Source organism: Marmota monax, unplaced genomic scaffold (assembly GCF_021218885.2).
Source record: "Marmota monax isolate L192 unplaced genomic scaffold, Marmota_monax_Labrador192_F-V1.1 WCK01_AAM20220418_F8-fsc00127, whole genome shotgun sequence".
In the NCBI taxonomy this organism is placed as follows: Eukaryota; Metazoa; Chordata; class Mammalia; order Rodentia; family Sciuridae; genus Marmota; species Marmota monax.
This window is the reverse complement of record NW_026692894.1, coordinates 5,674,363-5,694,717: the sequence shown is the minus strand read 5'-3', so window position 1 is coordinate 5,694,717 and position 20,355 is coordinate 5,674,363. Positions and strand designations below refer to the sequence as shown.

At 52.2% G+C, this 20,355-nt stretch overlaps 1 protein-coding gene across 4 annotated transcripts; it reads right to left on the bottom strand.

The window, feature by feature from the left end:
- Positions 1 to 716: 716 nt before the first annotated feature.
- Positions 717 to 20,157, bottom strand: Etv7 (ETS variant transcription factor 7). Of its 4 annotated transcripts, none has more exons than XR_006852988.2 (8): positions 19,818 to 20,154; positions 17,716 to 17,851; positions 10,694 to 10,858; positions 7,583 to 7,705; positions 5,185 to 5,406; positions 3,875 to 4,063; positions 1,318 to 1,418; positions 717 to 1,232 (listed from the first exon to the last, which is right to left on the bottom strand). XR_006852988.2 is itself a non-coding variant. In XM_046450673.2 (8 exons), the coding sequence occupies exons 1-8, from the start codon at positions 19,821 to 19,823 to the stop codon at positions 1,214 to 1,216; spliced, it is 867 nt and encodes a 288-aa protein (XP_046306629.1). In that variant the 5' UTR covers positions 19,824 to 20,157; the 3' UTR covers positions 717 to 1,213. The 4 variants fall into 4 exon arrangements, 3 of the variants coding, with proteins under 3 accessions (XP_046306629.1, XP_046306628.1, XP_046306630.1); XM_046450673.2 differs by having other exon boundaries at positions 3,969 to 4,063; positions 19,818 to 20,157; XM_046450672.2 differs by having other exon boundaries at positions 3,875 to 4,017; positions 19,818 to 20,139.
- Between the last annotated feature and the right edge of the window lie 198 nt (positions 20,158 to 20,355).

Genomic DNA, 20,355 nt, shown 5'->3' with positions numbered 1-20,355 from the left:
GCTTCTGGGGAAAGGAGGTGAGTTCAAGAAGCTCTCGTTGATGAGGGGGACACTCCTGCTCTTTCTCCCCGACCTGACCTGGGGTTGCCGAGCAGAGGCTCTGACCCCCCCAGGCCCCATCAGCCCTCAGGGCTGGGAGCAGAGAGCAGCTGCTGAGGGGACAGAGGTGTCCTAGTGCTCTGGAGCAGCCCCGGGTGGCAGAGCCCTAGCCAGCAGCACCGACGGCAGCAGGGCACGGCCTGAGGTTCCACGGAGACCATCCTATGGAAGATTCCCACTGCCTTGGGAGCTCAGGGCGGGAGAAGCAACCCCATTTTACAGATGAGAAGCCACTCCACAGAGGTCACCTGGCAGGTACAGGGACAGGAGCCCAGGAAACCACAGGTGGCGAGGAGGATGGTGGCCTTCACTGGGTCATAGTCATAGGGCCACCTGTGATGGCACAGAGGATGAGGAGGTCGGGCCAATTAAAATAAAGAGCTCAGCCAAGATGCCATGGACAGACAGGGGGCTGGGCCTTGGCAGAAAAGTGTCCCCTAAGGTCAGCAAGCCTCGTTTCCTTACCTAGAAACCTCAGGGGCTTAGTATGTGAATTAAATGAGATAAGACATAAGTGAGGTCCTCAGCATGAGGCCAGCACACAGGAAGCTCTTAAAAAGCACCAGCTACCAGCACGGTCATTTGCTAAAGCCGCCAAAGAACTGACTCTTTTCCCATTTCATACGTCATCCCCAAGGGTGGGTTTTTATAAGTGCACCCCTTTTGCAGATGAGGAAAACTGAGCCTCTGTGAGGGACCTCCAGTCCTCTCTTGGGCGGGGCCAGAGCCTGGCCACCTCTCCTGGGCTGGGCAGGTACCCAGGATAGGACAGCAAGACAGTCCACTCTGTTTGCATTACACAAAGGTTGACCAGCCTCTCCCAGTGTCCTGGGTGTGAGGCCTCCCAGCTCTCAGCCACCCCAGGCCCCAGGCAGCTTGGGGTTCCAGACGACAGCTACGATTCCAGGATCACACAATCTGTCTGGGAATCCCCGCTGCCCTGCAAGGAGCCAGGGGGCTGCCTCGAGGGGAGGCTTGGTCTCCGCCCCATCCATGCCCGGAGCCTGCTGGCCCCTCACAGAGGGACCACAAACATCTTGTCCTTGAAGTCCATCCCGCCCTGCTCCTGGCTCTCCGGCTGCTCCAGGTGGCTGCTCTTGTGCCGGACTTTCTCCTATGGAGTCTTCAGGAACCTGGAATCCAGATCCCAACCACAAATCAGCACCTGCCCCCCACACAGGGGGCTTCCCCTTGTCCCCTGGTCCCCAGGCTGCTCACCTGAACAGCAGCTTCTGCCCCGGCTCCTTCCTGATGATGTTCAGTTTGTAATAGTGGCGCAGGGCATGGGACATCTTCTCATAGGTCATGTTCACCCGGTTCTGGAAGGTGAAGCAGCCCCAGGTCAGCCCCCGTTCGACAGCCCAGGCCTCCAAACTTCACTCTCCACACGGTGAAGGGAGTAGACGGGGCGGAATGCTTTCCCAAGCCCCTGGGCCCAGGGCTTGGCAGGGTTTAGTGGCACTCTGTTGAGTTTGGAAGGAGACAGGCAGAGGTGGTCAGGGAAGGAAGGAGGGGAGACTACGCAGTGGGAGCGGACCGCAGGTCACTTTTCCAAAGCAAATGTCACAGCAGTAATAAATAACCACACATGCCCTGTGGGAAACAGGGAGAGGCTGCGTGGTGGGACTGCACGGGTGGCTTTGGCGCCAGTGAGTAGCATGACTGTGGCCAGGTCCCCGACTTCCCTCTGGAGGGCAGGCAGTACAGGGTCAGCGCGGGAAGCCTGGGTTTTGGCATCAGTGAGCCCAACTTCACCACTTGGCAGCTGTGTGACTTTGGACACGTTTCTGTATCTCTGAGTCCATTTAAATTGAAATGAAATGAAAGTTTCATTTGTTGTGAGGTTTGTTGTGAGGATTAAGTTAGCTGATTCGTGAAGATCCTCAGCACAGCGCTTGGCATTAGTATGTGCTCATTGAGTGGAGCTGCTGCACTCTGGGCCTCAGTTTCCCTGCCTGGGCGATATGGGGTTGGACCAGATTAAACACCCTCGAACTTTAGTCATTAACATCCTTCCGGCCACCGGCACTGCCAAGAGGCTGCAGAATAGTGCAGGGCAGTTGCTAGCCCAGGCACAGTCCCCACACTGTCCCCTTATTGGGCTAAACTCTTGGCACTTGCTAAACCTCTCTGTGCCTCAGTTTCCACATAACACCTGCCTCACAAGGGCTGCGGTATTAAGTGAGTTAACACAGGGAAAGCCCTCCCAACAGCAGAGGGCAGGCAGGTGCCACTCACTGCATTTTAGGAAATGCTAAAAACTGCTGATTATCATTATTTTTTAAAGTTAACCAAAAACACCTTTATTTTTTCAGTCTTCAAAAAACAAACTACTTTTTTTTTTCCAGGACAAACACGATTAACTTAGAAAACTGGTCATACAATTCAAGTTCAAAAGCATTCCCCTTTAATGGGAAAATTAGCTTTAGAGAATCTAAACATTAAAAATTTTTAAAAAAATCTACTTTGTTGCCATTATTAAACAAAATGGAATCCACCAGAAGTCAAGGGAATTCATTCATATCTCAGGTCCTCCTCCTCCCAGAACCAGCATCGTTATATTGTTTCCATTTAGCAAAATCTGATCTGAGCAGGGCACAGTGACACAGGGCTGTAATCCCAGGGGCTCGGGAGGCTGAGGCAGGAGGATCCCAAGTTCAAAGCCAGCCTCAGCAACTTAGTGAGTCCCTAAGCAACTCAGAGAGACCCTGTCTGTAAATAAAATGTAAAAAAGGGCTGGGGATGTCTCTCAGTGGTTAAGCACCTCTGGGTTCAATCCCTGGTATCAAAAAAAAAAAAAAAAAAAAAAAAAACTCATCAAATTTAGTAATCCTTCTTTCTGATGTGATTTCAAAATTCAGTGACATCTCCCAGCACTATATTGACAAAATCATCAAGTCCTAGAAGTGTCCCAACAATTTCTTTATCCCTCTTTGTCACCATGTGAATTCTTGTCCACAAGCTCTCAAAGCACCAGCCGTAACAGGGTGGCAGCAGCAGTGGCCACTGTGGCTGTGCAGAAAGTAGCCAGTTCTCTTCAAAAGACTCTTTTCTTTCCTTAAAGGAACCCGGATAGCGGGATGAACCCAGCAGCCCTCACCCACAGAGCCACACGGCGCCTCTTTTCATTTTTTATTCTGAGACAGAGCCTCGCAAAATTGCTGAGGCTGGCCTTGAACTTGTGATCCTCCTGCCTCAGCCTCTGCACTGGGATTCCAGGAGTGCAGCACTATCATTCCTATGTCACCACTGTGACCCTGAGACGGAGATGGCCGTCCCATTTGTTAATACCAACCCAAAAATAAATGTTGAATCCTGAGCACTAGGGTGAACCGCCTGCGATCTCCTCATGGACACCCACTTAGCTCGGCCCTTCAGCCCCCAGGGGAGCGAGGGACCTGGGTTTCTTCCCACCCTCCCTCAGATACCCAGCTTCCTCTTCTGGGCTAACCGGCAGGCACCATGCAGTCCACGCCAAGATCTTTGAAAGGCTCATACACCAGGGGTAGAGGCTGGTCTAGCTGGTGAGGCCCTGGGCTCCCTCCCCAGCACTGCCCCCCCAAAGAGGCTTAAGTACTAAGCAAAGGCGAGGTCACACCTCAGGGACATCCTCCATCCGTAAGAGGTGACTTTTAACCACTGCACTTCTGGGACCCCAAGGGAAGGGAAGGCTCCATTATCGAGGATGGTCCTCTGGTGCCCCGGGGTCCACTCTGACCCCTCGCTCTGTCCCCTGGGTATGTGGAGACCACCCCGCCCTCTGGTCTAGCTTCACCTTTTGGTTCCCCCAGAGTCTGGCGAGCCCGTTGGGATCCACGACTCGGAAGACCTTGGCGTCCTTGTCCTCCCACCTGACGTAGGGCTCGTACCTGGCGTCCCGGAGCAGCTGGTACACGTAGTCCCACAGCAGGTGGCAGTCTGCAGGTCAGCACAGAGGAGCCATGAGGACCGTGTCCCTGGGGACCTGGAGGCCAGCCCAGGGAGCCCCAGCAGGAGGATGAAGACAGTGGTGTCAACAGGAGCAATGGGGGCTCTTCTGTACCTCAGAACTCTAGGAGGTGGCTCATAACCCCAGGGGACGCGGGAGGGGATGGGCTCAGGGGGCAGGCGGAGCGCCAGGCCAGCCCAGCTCTGCAGACACTGGCCAGCTCCCCTATGCCAGGGTTGGCGGGGCCCACGGGCAAGACCCTGCCCAGGCACTCAGCACCCTGGACCCAGGAAGTGCCCAGAAAAATCAGCGCCCAAGGGCACCCTCGCAGATCTGAGCCCCAGGGCCCCGGGCCATATCCCTTCAGGAAAGTCACCCGAGGCAGCTTCCCTGTGAGGGTGGTGATGGGTGGTAGGTGATCAATGTGCCCAAAGCCCTCAGGACAGGTGGTTTATTGGCCTCGAGTCACTTCTGACCCAGAAGCCAGGCTTCCTCCCGTCTCGTGTCTTAGTACTAAGCTGGTGGCCCCACCATGGCTAGGAACATTTTCCGGAAAGACGGGTGGCTTCTCTGTCCCTGTGTCTGGCTGTCCGCCTAACAATCAATCCCTTAACAATGAAGGCGGACCGTGAAGTGATTCACCAGGTTAAAGGGCAGGCTCTGCAGCTAGACAATCTGGGTTCACATCCCAGCTCCGCCATAAGTGCTGTGTAATCCCAGGGAAGTCCTTAACCTCTCTGTGCCTTGGTTTCCTTATCTATGAAACCAGGCTAAAATAGTACCCACATCAAAGAGCTGTTGTACAACTAAATGAAGGCCTTGGAACCAAGCTTGGCACATAGTAAGTGCTCAGTAGAGTTTTAAGAGTTATGGAGCAGTGGCGGAGGGGCGAGAGGGGACAGGGGCAGGTACTTTAGCCAACCTGAGTGTCCGACTCTGACTGCCTAAATTGTCCCTGCCCTGGGGACAGGCTGGGCTTGGCAATCCTAAGCAATCCATCTGCTATGGTTCCAACTGTGGCCAACACACAGGACATCACCCCACTTCCCACCCCCGGCCCAGATCCCCTCACCCCTGGTCCCTGTCACCCATGACCCCTCTGGGACCCAGCCTCAGCACACCTCACGCCCGCCCAGGGAACACAGCCCCCTACTCACCTGCGATCCTGCCATCAATGGGGGCCCGTGGCATCCTGGGGAAGGAGCAGACCCCCCTGGTCCTGCAGCCGGGCTCTGCACAATGAGATAATCTGAGGGGCTGCCTGGCTGGACTGAGAGAACCCAGGTGGCTGAAGGAGCTGGCAAGCCCCAGGGCTGGTGGCTGTGACAGAAGGCACTTGGCGGTGGGTTGGGGGGCTGCCTGAGAGGGCCCGATCCCCTCTGCAAGCAGAGAAGCACACTGATCTTGTGCGCCCAGGGCCTCCCTGCCCAGGGCCTCCCTGCCCAAGCCCTCAGCATGAGCCTGGGACTCCTGTGGCTAAAGCTCTTCCCTGTCCACCTCCTGTGAGAGAGTGGGGAGGCCATGAAGTGCAGTGGCCGGGGCCAGACAGCCCAGCCAGCCCGTCACTCAGCCTCTGCTCCCTACAAGTCACTCGACCTGTTTCCTCTTTGATGCAAAGTCAAGCTGTGACAGCGCCAGGCCTAGAACCCAGGTGCCAGCATCCAGCATCCTCGCCATTTGCCCAGGAAATATTAAGAACTGTCTGTGAGCCAGGCATCGCACTCAGAATCTCAGGGACACATCCCTGAATCCAGAAACCTCTCTGCTGATCTGACACTGCTGTCTGACTCCGACTGCCGACATCGTCCTGGCCCTGGAGATAGGCGAAGCAGTACTACCTGCTACTGGGACTCATTATTTTTGTGAGAACAGATGATTAAAATGAAAAAGAAGATAAAAGCAGTCCTCAAGATGGGGAGAAAAAATAAAGCTTGCAGACAGATGAGGAATCTGGAAGAGGTTCTGCTGCAGGCTGACATTTGACGGAGCCCTGCAGGAGGTAAAGGAGGGAGCAATGCCAGTACTGAGAAGAGAATCCAGGCAGAGGGGACAGCAGGAGCAAAGGCCCTGGGGCACAAGCATAGCTCTGGCTTGTTCAGCACACAAGAAGCCCTTGTGGCCATAGCAGCAGGAACAAGGGGGAGGCCTGAAGAAGGAGCAGAGGCCGCTGTAAGGACTGTAGCTTCGACTCCAAGTGAGAAGGGAGCCACTGGAAGATTCTGAGCAGAGGCAAGACACAGCCTGACTTAGCGGTCTCTGGCAGCTCTGTGGGGAACGGATCATTGGAGGTCAAGAGCGGAGGTGAGGAGACCAGCGAGGAGGTTCTCCAGAGGTGATGGGGCGGCACGGGGACCAACAGTTGGGTGCAGGAAGTGCATGGATTTGGCAGAGGTTTGAAGGTGGAGCCAACAGGATTTGTTGGCAGGATGAAGACGGAGGAGAAACAGGAATCCAATGTGATGTCTGTTAGGGTTAGGAAATGAGGGTCCCCCCCAAAGCTCCTGTGTTAATGCAGAAACATTCAGAGGTGAAGCAATTGGTTTAGGAGAGCTGTCACCTGACAGCAGATCAATCATTTGATGGTTTAATAATCTGAAAGGACTACAGTATGGCGGAGGGGGGGGACCATGGGGGGGCAGTCCTGGAGCAGGTGGGTCAACAGGGCCCCCCAGAAGGGTTCTCCCGCCCTGTGCCCCTTCCCTCCTTCCTCTCTGCTTCCTGGCTGCAGTGACCTGACAGTCTTCTCCTCAGCCCCCTCTGCCGTGGTGCTTGGGCCCAGAGCCATGAAACCAGCCAACCATGGACAGAAACCTCTGAAACCATGATCTCAAAATAAGTTTTCCTCCTCTAAGCTGTTCTGCTCGGTGTTTTGGTCATAGAGATGAAAACCCAATTAACACGCTGTCCAGTGTTTTGAACTAAGCTTGGCAGGAGGAGCCGGGTTTTGCTGGAAAGGAGCAGTGTGGGGACATGGGGCCCCTGGTTTAGGAGCTGCTGGGGTTGAGATGCCCACTAGACACACTGGAGGGGGGACAGGAAGCGTGGGGGACAGATCAGGGCATGCCTGGGAATCACTGGCAGTACCTAATGTGAATTTCCAAGATCCAAACACCTAATGCCTGAATGTAGACAGAGAAGAGCCCCCTGACCCCGGGTGCCTGACATTTGGAAGTAGGGAAGAAGAGGAGGACCCAGAGAAGGAGATTTTTGAGGAGTGACCACTGGGGCTATAGGAAATCAGGCAAGTGGGACATCCTGGAAGTCAAAGGAAGAGGGTGGCAGGGAGATGACCTCTAGGTCAAAGACCGCAGAGGCCACAGTAAACAGGACTGAGAGGGTGTGGGCGTCCCATGCTCTGGCGCCTGGCAGGAGCGGTTTCCATGGAGACAGAGGCAGGAGGGGGACCCCGGCCTCATTCAAACGACTGCAGGAGCCAGGCTGGAGGGGGAGAGAGGCCAGCCCCTGCCACCCCTCCCTGGCTTTGCCCTGAGGATGGCCGGTCCCGCCACGAGGCTGACCTGAGCGGGCTCGGAGCTTCAGGAAGGGCCTCCTCACCTTCCGGGGCCTGGGGCAGCCCGGGGCGCGTCCTCTGCCGGCAGGTCCCCGGGAGGAACGGCCTGCACACCAGGGCTCGCCGCTGGGTCTTGATGAACTGGAGCAGCTCATACAGGACGTCACCTGGGGGTGGGCGGGAGGCAGGCTGCTGGCCAGGCCAGTGGGGAGCCCAGTCTTTGTCCCCTGTGGTCACCTGCCTCTCGGGGCGAAGCCCAGGGTGTCCCGTCACCAGCATCCTGCTAAAGGAGGTGGGGGCTCCGGCTGTTGGGGCTGACAAGGGGCACGGCCAATGTCGCCCCCTGGCGGTTACAGCTAAAAAGACATCCCTTCCTGGTAGAGGAAGGTGCTGGGCACCAAGGTCACCAAGGTACCCCCCCCCAGGTCAGGCTGAGCACCCCCACATGCCCCCAGTTGAGGGCCTGAGTTCAGTGCACAAACTGCACAACCGTGTCTCACATCCCTGGAGGCAGAGGTAGTTCTTCTAAGGCTCAGGATGATAAATAATAGGCAGACGTGAGTGGCGGGAACATGAGGTCAAGGGAGTAATTCTACACATTGGGCCCACTGCCCTGACCGGACCCCACATACTTGCTTGTTTTTTTTCTTCCTTTTTTTTTTGTGGTACCAGGGGTACTTTACCACTTAGCCACATCCCTTTTAGTTGTTGTTGTTGTTTGGAAACAGGGTCTCACTAAGTTTCTGAGGCTGGCCTTGAACTTGCAATCCTCCTGCCTCAGCTAATCAGAACACAAGGGCTGGGGTTGTGGCTCAGTGGTAGAGCATTTGCTTGGCGTGTGTGAGGCACTGGGTTCAATCCTCCGCACTACATAAACATGAATAAATAAATAAAGGCATTGTGTCCATCTATGAATAAAAATATTTTAAAATATAAAAAGAAGGGCTGGGGTTGTGGCTCAGTGGTAGAGCACTTGCCTAGCATGTGTGAGGCTCTGGGTTCAATTCTCAGCACCGCATATAAAAGTCTATTGGTAACTAAAAAAAATATATTTAAAAAATAAAATAAAAAGAAGAACACAAGACCCTCCCCACCGAGCAGTGGGAGATGGGGGAATGGAGATTTTGTGACTCTTACACAGACCTGGTCTTAGAACTCAGGGAGCTAAGAGGAATTCCCCCAACCATAATATCTATAAGAACAGGTTCCAATTAGAACCAGTCAGCACAGGACAAAGTGACCTCGAGTTCTCCTGGAACTTCACCAGGCGCAGTGGGCACTTGGATATTTAACACAATCCTGCTGTCAGTCAAAAGTCAAGAGGTGAACTTGGGCAGGACTCTGGAAACTTCCCTGGGACCCTCCAATAAAACTTCTGTCTGAGAGGACCCACTCTCCATTAAGTATGACTCCCGTTCCCTTTTTCCTATCCCTTCTAAACTTTGTTACTTTTTTTTTTTTTTAAACTAAATTTTGTGTCTTCCTGAAATCCTCTCAAAAAAGAACAAAATAACCAAGGGTAGGGATCTCAGCCCCCTGCTGGTCTCCTCTGCATAATGGGATTCCACAAATTTCATTTCACGGCTGCCCCTGTAGGGTGCACTGGTGCACACCTGTAATCCCAGTAGCTCCAGAGACCAAGACAGGAGGATTGCAAGTTCAAAGCCAGCCTCAGCAACAGCCAGGCCCTAAGCAACTCGAAACTCAGTGAGACTCTGTCTCTAAATAAAATACAAAATAGAGCTGGGGATGTGGCTCAGTGGTAGAGTGCCCCTGGTATCTCCTCCCCGCAAAAGGCTGGCCTGTCTTCTGAGGGACTGAATAGTCTTAACCTCTTCCTAAAGGCAGGTGGGCCCTGTCCATAGTCCCAGAAATGCCTCTTGACTCACACCTTTGGGCTAAGTTGCTGATGGTAAGCAAGAAAAAGGGAAGAGGAAAGTGGGGGGATCCCTGGGTGGAGAACCACCTGACAGCCATGGGGTAAGAGGTACACAGTGGGCTCCTGAGGACCAGGGTTGCTTGCAGGAAGTGAGAGAGAATCACAGGCATGCTAGGGAGCAGGCCTGTGCTCACCTCAGCCCAGCCCTGCCTCTACCCAGACAGTCTCCGCTGTGGGAGAAGCCAGAGCCTGGTTCTCCTCCCACCACCCACCAGCCCCATTAAAACCAGGGAATTTCTAGCTGGGTGCAGGGGAGCACACCTGTAATCCCAGTGACTCGAGAGGCTGAGGCAGGAAGACTGCAAGTTTAAGGCCAGCCTCAGCAACTTAGGGATGTAGCTCAGTTAAAACACCCCAGGCCCAATACTCAGTACTAATAAATAAATAAATAAATAAATAAATAAAATCCAGGGAATCATTGAGAATAATTAACTGCATATTTCATAATTTCCAGAAGAGGGGACTCCTGAATTTTCCCAACATAAAGAAATGATAACAGTTTGAAGTGCTGGATAGGCTCATTACTGTGACAGCACATTGTATACATGTGTTGGAATGTCACACTGAAGCCCATAAATAAGCACTAATACAGTGTGTTAATTTTTTTTTAAATGGGTTTTTTTGTGTGTGTGTGGGGGGGGTGTTGTTGTTGTTTGCTTGTTTGTTTAATTTAAATCCAGGCACAGCCATTCAAGAAGGCTCATGAGGGGGAAAAGTGCGGCAGAACCTGAGAGGTGGCAGTGCGGTGGGGTGTGTTAGAAGAAAAGAAGTAAATTAGAATAGTTGAGAAAACCCCTTCTGCCACTCAGGCTTTGGTCTTGCTTGCCAAAGACAGGCTGCAGAGAAAACAAGAGTGTCTTCTTAAGAAGACACCAGATCAGCACCAACATGAAGAGCCACCAGCGAGAAGGCCAAGGGAGGGTCAGACGGACTCCAGAGGCTCTGCTGCTGCCACCACCAGATTCTGCTCCTGAAACATGGTTCCTTTGACCTCAGGCCGGGTTCTGGCTAAAATAAAAACTCATACAGGGGGCCAGGCTTGAGCTCTTATCAGTGTGAATCAATGAATTCTGGAACTTTCTCCAGTTTTGCTCTTGGCTGGGAGGGAGCGCCTTCCCGAGAAGGCTCCCTGCAGGACCCCAGGGGCTTGGGGCCTCCCGGGCCTTCCAGGGTTCCCACCAACTCACTGAAGAGTGGAGCCCGGAGCTTCCCTCACCTGAACCCGGAGCGCGGCGGCGGAAATCGTCCTTGGTGAGGATGCAGAGCGCGCGGCCGTTCAGCTGGAAGCCGCGCTCCGGGGTGCGCGGGAGCGAGTACTCCTGCTCGGCCCAGCGCAGCCAGTGCAGCACGTCCTCCCTGCTCCACAGCGCCGGCTGGAGGCCTGGGCGGCAAGCACAGGCTGGGGCGGGGCAGAGGCTGGCACCTACGCCCCATCCGTCTGTCCAACCATCATCCATCTGTCCATCCATCCATCCATCTGTCCATCCATCCATCTGTTCGTCCATCCATCCATCCATCCATCTGTCCATCCATCCATCCAGCTGTCCATCCATCCAGCTGTCCATCCATCCATCCATCTGTCCATCCATCCATCCATCCATCCATCCATCCATCCTTCCATCCATCCATCGTTGCTCCTGCTCCAGGAAGTCAGGGCTTCCAGTCCTCTGAGAAGCCCACCCTGAACACTCTAAGTGGGTCCCTTCCCCAAACCCCATCACCTCCTCTCACTGTCCGTTCTTTTCTGTCGCACCACCTTGCTTTTACATTTGCCATAATTATGTGCTAGCTTTTATCACTCTATATGTATTACGGATGCATCTGCTTATTTATTGTTGGTACCCCACCCCTGCCTGTTTTCCAATCATTCCTTCAACAAATGTTTAATGGGGACCTGCTATGACACTGGACTGGGTACTCGGAGGCACATTGTCTGTGTATTCTGCACCTGGAACACACACATGTATGTGTATATATGGCCCCCCACCTCCACCATTTACAAAATCAACTCCAAGTGGGATGGGTTCCCAAAAAATAGAACAATAGAAATCTTAAAATAGAAACAGAAAATTATATGCACTGAAGGAGTAGGGAAGACCTTAACCATGACAGGAAACACAGAGGCTACCAAAATAAAACACATTTGACTATAATTGGGGGGGAGAGCAAAACACCACAAATGAAACTAAAAGAGGGTAGATTTGGGGGAAATATTTACATCACAGATGACAGATAAAGGACCAGTGCCCATCAAAGGTCAAGACAAGAAAAAAAAGTTACCAGTAATTCACTGAATCCAGCAATTCAGTGTGGTCTAATTTCTCACCTCGGGTCCTATTAGCATGGTGGGCCCCATCTCTTTGCTGTGGTGGCTGTCCTGTGCATTGAAGGGGTTTTAGTAGTATCCCTCCCCTCTGCCCACTCGATGGCTCTCTGCCCACTCAGTGGAGGCCCAGGTAGAACAACAAAAAATGTCTCCAGACATGGCCAAGTGTCCCTCAAGAAGAAAGGCAGACAAGATTTGCTGCCTAGCAGCTTGGCAGGAAAACATCCCAACTGGATGGTTATTCTCCAGCTGAGGGATATTTGGAAAGTTTCCGTTTATTTTCTATTGGTGGGGACGGAGCTCAGTAGAGGAGTGTTTGCTAGCCGCATGAGGCCCTCACTCAATCCCCAGTGCCAGGGGCTGGGGCTGGGGCTCAGTGGTGGAGCGCTTGCCTGGCACATTTGGGGCACTGGGTTGGACCCTCAGCACAACACAAAATTAAATAAATAAATAAATAAGCAAACAAATAAATAAATAAAGGTATGGCGTCCATCTACAACTAAAAATAAATAAATAAAAATTCCCCAGTGTCGCACACACAAAGAACAGGCCATGTTAGCCAGGCAGGTGGTACATGCCTGTAGTCCCAGCTACTCTGGGATCTGAGCCCATGAGTCTGAGACCAGCCTGGGCAACACAGCCAGGCCCTGTCCCAAAACAAAGAAACAAACAAAACAGAATAGGCAATACCAATCTGGGGAGATAAATCAGAAGAGTCGTCATCCTTTGAATGGGAACGGGAGGCACAAGGAAATCTCCTGGGGTACTGGAAATGTCCTAGACCCTGATCTCAGGGGTGGCTACACGGCTGTCTATGCACATAAAATTCACGGAGCTGCACCCTGAAATACACTTGACTGAGAGTTGGACCGCAAAAAAAAAAAAAAAAATTATGAAAAGTAAAAACACACAATGAATAGTACTGATGATGGTGTCAGGCCAGCTGTGACCTAAGTGACTACCTCTGTTTCCTCATCTGCAAACCCGGAATGATGACAAAATCCACACCAGCCACACAGGACTGTGCCAGGGAGGCTGTGAGGTCACCAATTTAAAGAGCCGTGCCTGGCAAAGCCACAGGCTTGTTCTGAGACAAGGCTTGGTACGGCTGTCAGATGGGGTGATACTTGTGAAATACCTGGCACAGCAGCCAGCACACAGGGCTCAGCCGGGCTACCAATGTGGCATAAGGAGTCCACTCCCTCCAAGAAGTCTCCCTGACCTAGTTTCTGGATGAGCGTCTCTGGATTCTCCTTACCAGTCCAACCAGGTTGACTCTCCAGGTTTCACCTGCCCACAACCACGGCCTCTCCCTCTCTCTGCAATAATCCAATGTATTTTCAGTTTTATCTTATTAACTGTGTCTGTCTCTCGAGATTCCAGTCAGATATCGCCTTACTCTCCCCCTGGTGGGTCACTCACTGGGGATTTCCAGCTTGGTTGGCTCCCAGCTCCCAGGACAGATCTGGGCAGTGGTCCCAGCTGGGGCAACCAGCCAAGCTGCCTGCCTGATCTTTCCAGTTTATGCAGTGAAGCATGGGCTCCATCCCAGGCACTGAGTTTGGGAAGGGGAAAGGTCTTCATTCTCCAGTCCTTAATTTGTAGAATTTCCCATCTACTGCTAGCCATCTTCCTTCTCATCATCAGGGGGTGACGTCACTGTCAAAACTCTCCCTTCTGGGCTGGGGTTGTCGCTCTGTGGTAGAGCGCATGCTCAGCCTGCCTGAGGACCTAGTTTCCATGCCCAGCACCCCGCCAAACAAAAGTATTTATCTTGTCCCATTGAATTGATTGAACTTCCTTAGTAAACCTTGACCAGCATTTTGAAAATAAATAAATGGGGTCCTCAAACCAGCAGCATCAGCAGCATCAGGAGCTTGTTAGATGCAGAATCTCAAGTTCCACCCCAGACCTACTGAGTCAGAATCTGTATCTCAACAAGGTTCCCAGAAGATCCACATGCACACTGGAATCTGAGAAGCCCTGGTCTACAATACCAGGAAACCACGCTTGTTAGAATGTACCTATTAAACTAAATGCCACAGGGAAACAACCAGAGAAGGAGGTGGAGAGGTGCCACCCTGCCCCTGTGAGATAGAGGAGGGGGCCCTGTAGGTCTCTTCCCATGGCTTATTCACAATGAGGAGTTTTAAAAGTCAATTCCAAAATGCAAAGCTGTCCCCATTCCTTGGCACCCAAGTAGGATATTTGCAGAGCTTCTTTAGGGAGCCAGCTGTGGGGAACCAAAGAGGCTCAGGAGCAGGAGCAGGCACGAAGACCCCCAGGGCGACCACCTGTGTCACAGCTGACTCTGTGGCCCTCACTAAGCCTCCCCACCACCTGGCCTCTTTCATTGCCACTTCTACCCTGGGGAAGTTGGGCCACACCCTGCCAGAGCTCCATGGGCCCCACTCTTGCATCCCGGCCCACCTCCTGTCCTTTGCCCCTGTCTAGACAGCGCAGTTGTCCTTGGAGTGAAACTGCCACTGCTCTCCTGCACATCGTTATCTGGCAGGCAAATCAACACAGAAGAGCAACACACAGGAAAGAAGATGCTCTTCATCACACGCCACCTCACAAGCCGAACACAAGCCGAAGCAAGATCTATTTAGTTTATTCACCTTCCTGCTGCGTCACATCAGCCCTGGAATCTAGAGGTGGAAAATGGAATGGAGTGGGTGACTGGGAAAAAATATGTCAGAGAGACGCCCTGAGAGGGCAATCGGTTTCTAGAAACGAGGGGCGCAAGAGGTTGCTATCACCCCAGGCACCTGCAAAGCCGACCTTCAACTGGTGTCAGCAGTTTGCTTATTTAGAATGTTGTTGGCAGGAAAATGAGTCATTTAGTGTCCCCTAGTTACCAAGGTCCAGAACTGGGTGGGGCGGGAGGGTCTGAATATCCTCAGAAGTCTCCATGGTAGGAATCATGGACTCTGTGGTGACGGGGGAGTGGACGCTGCCCACAGCACTTGGCCTCAAGGCTCCACTCTCAAGGCGGCCACCCCACTCCCCCAGGAGCTTTTGGTGACTGCAGGAGCCCCCCTCGGCTGGTGCATGGGGTGAGGTGGACATGCTGGAGTCAGGACCCCTGGAGACAGCCCTTGCTCCATCATGGATGGGCAGTGAGGGGGTAAAGCCCCAGCTGCCTTACTCCCCAGGTGGGAAAACTCAGGGTATGCCCCTCCCTGTTCCCAGAGATGACCACTGGGATGGAGCACATGCTGTCCACAGTCTTAAATGGCCTGAGGAAACTTTCTGAATTTCCTTCTCTACTCTCTCTCCCCCAGTCCTAGCCACTATTTCGGGGTGGGCTCCTGAGGAGGCCTGACCTAGTTAGCAGGACAAGTGCCTCAGGAGCCCTGATCTAGGGGACAACAGGCCACAGTGACCTCACCCTGAGTGGTACAACCAGAGCACAGGCTGATCCAAGAGGGGTGGGTGTGCCTGTCACTTGAAGTACGCAGGAGACCTGGGGATCCAGAGGGCCCCACTAAAGGGGTTCTGCCTTGGTTGGTTTTGGTGCCCTTGGTGAAGACTCCTTGTCACTCATTCGTTCATTCAACAAACAAATAGTGAGTTTCTGAGCTTATAAATTAAATGTGGTCTTATGGAACTTACGATCCTCCCCTTTCCCGTGTTCCAGGGAGAGTCGTGGATCTTGAGTTTTTGATTTTTTTTAAGTTTTTGTTTGGTTTGTTTTTCGAAGGTCTTGAGTTTGAACTTCACTTTTAGGAAGTGTTTTTTTATTTATTTATTTATTTTATTTATTTATTTTTTTAATATTTATTTTTTAGTTTTCGGCAGACACAACATCTTTGTTTGTATGTGGTGCTGAGGATCGAACCCGGGCCGCCCGCATGCCAGGCGAGCGCGCTACCACTTGAGCCACATCCCCAGCCCCAGGAAGTGTGTTTTAGAGGTCGAGTTAAAAGAGTTAAAATTTCCGTCCTTATGTCTTTAGTTAATAGATATGTAGGTGTGTCTTAAAATCAGATCAAATTGTTCTTTTTTTTTTTTTTTAACCCACTTTTGGAGAAAACAAGAACTCCAGAAGTCTTTTCTTGAAGCATGCAAAGAGTCATTAATCACAGGGTGGGGGTGCCTGGTAGTCTTGAGCTACTCCTCCCAATTCCTACCCCCCCCCCGCCCCAGCTCTGGCTCTGCCCCAGCTTTCAGGCTCCCTCACCCCCAGCCTCGCCCTTCCCTACATCCCCAATGAACCTGTGAACATCAAAAAACTAGAAGGTGGTGTATTTGTACTGATCCAGGCAGTGACTAAACTCTGAATTCTCACTTCTCCTTCTGTTCCCCTCACCCAGCAGGCAGGGCCCTGAAGGTAGAAAGTGACCTTGACACAGCCTCCGGGCCTGGGTTTCCTTGTTTGGGAAGTTAAGGGAGTTTCCAGGGGCCACGTCAAAGCTCTTTCCCAGGGTCGACCTTCTAGGACTTGGCGAGTGGGACAAAACAAGCAACAGAGGGTCCTGGTGGAGCTCCCCCGCCTGCCACCCTGCTCTGCAGCACCTCCCCGCTAGACTCCCTCCAGCACCTACTCAGGGAGAGTGTACCTGTCAGTCCCACCTTCCCTCTAACCTCGGAGACACGGTTATCTTCCCAATTAAAGGTCAGGAAGTGGACCACAGAGGTGTGAAGTCACCTCATCCTCTGTTAAGCCACAGCTTAGTCCTGTCATAGCTCAAAACGTAGGTGGCAGCCAGGAAACCTGTCAGGCAGTGTTCCAGGGCGCAGGGAGCAAAGTGGTCTAGGTGCTTCACAACCAACATGCGTGCGCATAGATGCCGCGGACTCCCATCCGGATCAAAGAACCTGGCTGGGGTCAGCCAGCTGCGGAGCCTAGGATTGCCATGGTTTAGGAAGTACATTTTTAAATATCTTAATCTGGGTATGGAGGCATGCACCTAACGTCCCAGCTCCTCAGGAGCCTGAGGCAGGAGGATCACAAGTTTGAGGCCAGCCTGAGCAACAAGACCCAGTCTCAAAATAAAAATAAAAAATTAAAGAACTGGAAATATAGTTTAGTGGTAATGTGTCCCGGAGTTCAGTCTCCAGTTCCGCAAATAAACTAAGCTAAAATAAAATAAAATAAAAACTAAAAACCAAGCAAAAGTATTCTAGAAGATGACCAGCAGGACCAAAATTTGGCCTTAGAATCTACCAAGAGCCTGTGTGAGGGCTGGGGCTGGGGCTCAGGGGCAGAGCGCTCACCTAGCATGTGTGAGGCACTGGGTTCCTTTCTCAGCACCACATAAAAATAAATAAATAAAGTAAAGGCATCGTGTTCATCTATAACTAAAAATTTTAGAAAAGAGCCCGTGTGATCTTGAACATGTCACTTAGCTTTTTTTGCCTCTCATTTGAAATACAGACTCAAATACATTAATTTCCAGCCTGCTCCACTGCTATGCGTATCCTGGGGTAAGAACATTACTTAGGAAAAGGAAATGAAAGGAGACTACTAATGTTTCCCATGGTTACTGTAGGTGCATTTGACTGTTCTCTAGTATTTTCTTACTCTTCTCTGGCATTGCCTAATTTTTGACAATAAGCACATGCTACTTTTATAATAATAAAAATGATACATTGTTGCTTAAAAGAAGGTTTTATGTGCATGCCACTGTTCACTGTTTAGCCCCACCCACTTCCTCTCTGCCAATGTCTCCAATCCTGTCTCTAACCTGGAAAGGACCCAAAGGCTCATTAAGCGCCAGCCCTCATCTCACCACTGAGGACTGCCTGCCGGTCAATGCCAGCTGTACACCTTCTCTGACTTCCTCACCAAGGAAGAGCTAAAACCCAGCCAAAGAACTGGAAACGGAGGAAAGGTAACTCCTTGAATAAGCAGTGACATTTAAGACTTTAACAAAAAATGAGCTTTTCTCCTCCCCTCTACTCACGGAGTCTTCCTGGAAGCTTGCAGATTCCAGTCTCACCCAGCAGTTGCACTTGAGCTTCACATCTAGCTTGGACCTGGGTGCCTAAGGGGTGTGTGGCCGCTGCAGGACCTACAGGAGAATAGGCCAGTGTTCCTTCCTAGAGCAGGAGAAAACCAGAGCCGTCAAAGGAGGCTTAGCCATACTTGAATGTATTGAGAATTATTTTTGGAGAGAAAGAGTGTTTATCTCTGCCAATAGATTGTGTCCACCTTAAAGGTACCATCAACATCTTGTTCACAGCAGACACTGGATAAATTTCATCCTTCCAAGTCAAGTTTTCAACTCCCTGAAAAAGACTCCCTAGCACAATTTGACTTGTAACTGAAATCTGAAGGCCTAGAAATACTCTCTGGATTCTTAGTGAGATCACAACATGGAGACCAAGGGACCAGGATGAAAAGACCTTAACTCAGAAGTAAATAAACACTTTTTCAAAAAGGAAAAAGGAAAAAAAAAAAGAATAAGTTTCTGACCCAAAGGTCTCACAAAGGGAAGACTTTTTTTATTATTTAATTTTCTTTTTTTTAGCTGGAGCTGAAGATGGAACCCAGGGCCTCACACATGCTAGGCAAGCTCTCTACCACTGAGCCACAGCCACAGCCCTAAGGGAAGTCTTTATCCTAACAGTTTTACAGCCAGGATAGCCCTGGTGTGAGTTGGTTCATCCAGAAGGATGAGAGAAGAAACAAGTGGCCAGATGTGGTATTTGCAGAAGGATCCCTGGGGCTGCAGCCCAGCCACAACTGCCTCAGTCAGAAAAGGAAAAGTGAAACTAGGTCCTGAGAGTCCATTTCACTCTAGGATCTTCTAGAGTTTTATACCTATTGGTCTGAGGAAGGTAATCCGCGCCTAAGGAGTGCAGATCTGGAGCTAGCAGAGCAAACTCCACAAGCCTTGGCTCATGCAAAAGGGGATTTGACGTCTTTTGGATAGTTCCCATTTCGTTTCTGGAGGAGAAGGGCACCACCTGTCCCAGTTGGTGCTGTTTCCTAGATATCCAAGCCTCAGAAACTGAGAGGAAGCAGACTCAGGTGCCACAGCCTATAATCCCAGTGACTGGGGAGGCTGAGGCAGAAGGATCAAAAATTTGAGACCAACCTCAACAACTTAGGGAAACCCAGAGGACTTCTCAAAATAAAACATAAAAAGGGGGCTGGTGGGAGCTGGGGCTGTAGCTAGGCGGCAGAGCGCTTGCCTAACATGCCTAAGGCACTGGGTTTGATCCTCAGCACCATATAAAAATAAAAATAAATAAAATTAAGGCATTCTGTCCATCTACAACTACAAAAAAAAAAAAAAAATTTAAGGGGGAAGTGGGCTGGGATATGGCTTAGAGGTTATGGGAACTTGGGTCCAATCCTTGGTACCAAAAAAGAAAAAAGAAAAGAAACTGAGGGGCTGTGTGCTCCCTTGCTAGAGAAGGGGCTCAAGACAAGGACTTGTCCACTCCTCCACCCCACTGCAAGCAAGAGGAGTAGGCAATCCTGAGGCTGTAACTGTCTGGGAGATGCAGCCAGGGAGTCTACAGGGTGGAGACCCCCAGGTTTCTGCATGAAGGCCTGGGAGAGGGCTGATAAGTGGGCGTGGCTCTTGGAGAGAGGGAAGTGGAGAAAGGCCCTGGGGTAGGATGGGCCCCAGCTCTAAGGGAAGAAAATGGAGAGGGACTGCTGAGGAAAGGGGTCCCAGTGGGATTATGTTTGACAGCTGGGAGGACCTGACTTGTGGAGGAATTTCCATGGACTTCCCATCGGGTTAGTGTAGCAGAATGAGGAGGGAAGGAGACTTCGGAAAGGATCTGGGGGCTTGGGGATGCTGTGTGGGATGCCTTCGTACCGCACCGGGATTTGGGGGGGGGGGCGGGGTAGAGAGAGAGAGAGGCGGGACCTCGGGACCGTCGTGAGGAGCGTCTAGGGGTGGAGCAGAGGGACAGGGTTGGTGGTGAGGGTTAGGAATCTGTTGGAAAGTGAGACTCCAGGCAGTTAAAGGTCTAATAAAATGGAAATCGAGATGGGAGCGGGCAGGTGGATCCGTGTGCGCGGCCGGCTCCTCTGCCGGGCTCTTACCTGCATCCCAGGTGGAGGTGAGGGGCCACCGGCTTTCTGTCGCGAGCGCTCCCGGCTGGCGCTGCTGGGCCCTGGGCGGTGCTCCTTGCCCCTCTCCCCGAGGCCCCTCGCTGGGCGCTGAGAACTGAAAGGTCGCCTGGGGCGAAATCTGGCGAGAAGCGCCGGGGCGTGAACCCTGGGCCCCGAGAGCAGGCGCGCGAGGCGCTGGGGTAGGCGCTATCCTTCCGGGAAACGAAAACGAAAGAGCGGGATCCGGCTCCACTCCCGCCGCCCAGGGCTGGGGGAGGGCCGGGGCCCCGCGTGAGCCGAGCCGGGGGCGCGGGCCGCGCGCCGGCTGCCGGAGACGTCGCTCCTGCTGGCACCTCCTGTCACAGGCGCGGACAGGCCCTCCTGCGCTCTGGCCCTGATTCCCTGGGGGTCGGCCGTGGGATTCTGCAGGATGTGAAGAACCGGGGACACCGGGTCCCGAGACGTCGACGGAACAAAGCATGGGAAGGGGCCACCCATCGGGTCTTCCTAGAACAGCTGCCTCTCTCTT

Bases quoted from the DNA above. Each gene is read 5' to 3' on its own strand.
- Etv7 (XM_046450672.2), bottom strand. The intron at 7,706-10,693 runs GTGAGGGAAGCT...GCCCACCCCCAG, and splicing joins CCGCCGCGCTCCGGGTTCAG to GTGACGTCCTGTATGAGCTG. The intron at 4,018-5,184 runs GTGAGTAGGGGG...GCTGACCTGCAG, and splicing joins CATTGATGGCAGGATCGCAG to ACTGCCACCTGCTGTGGGAC.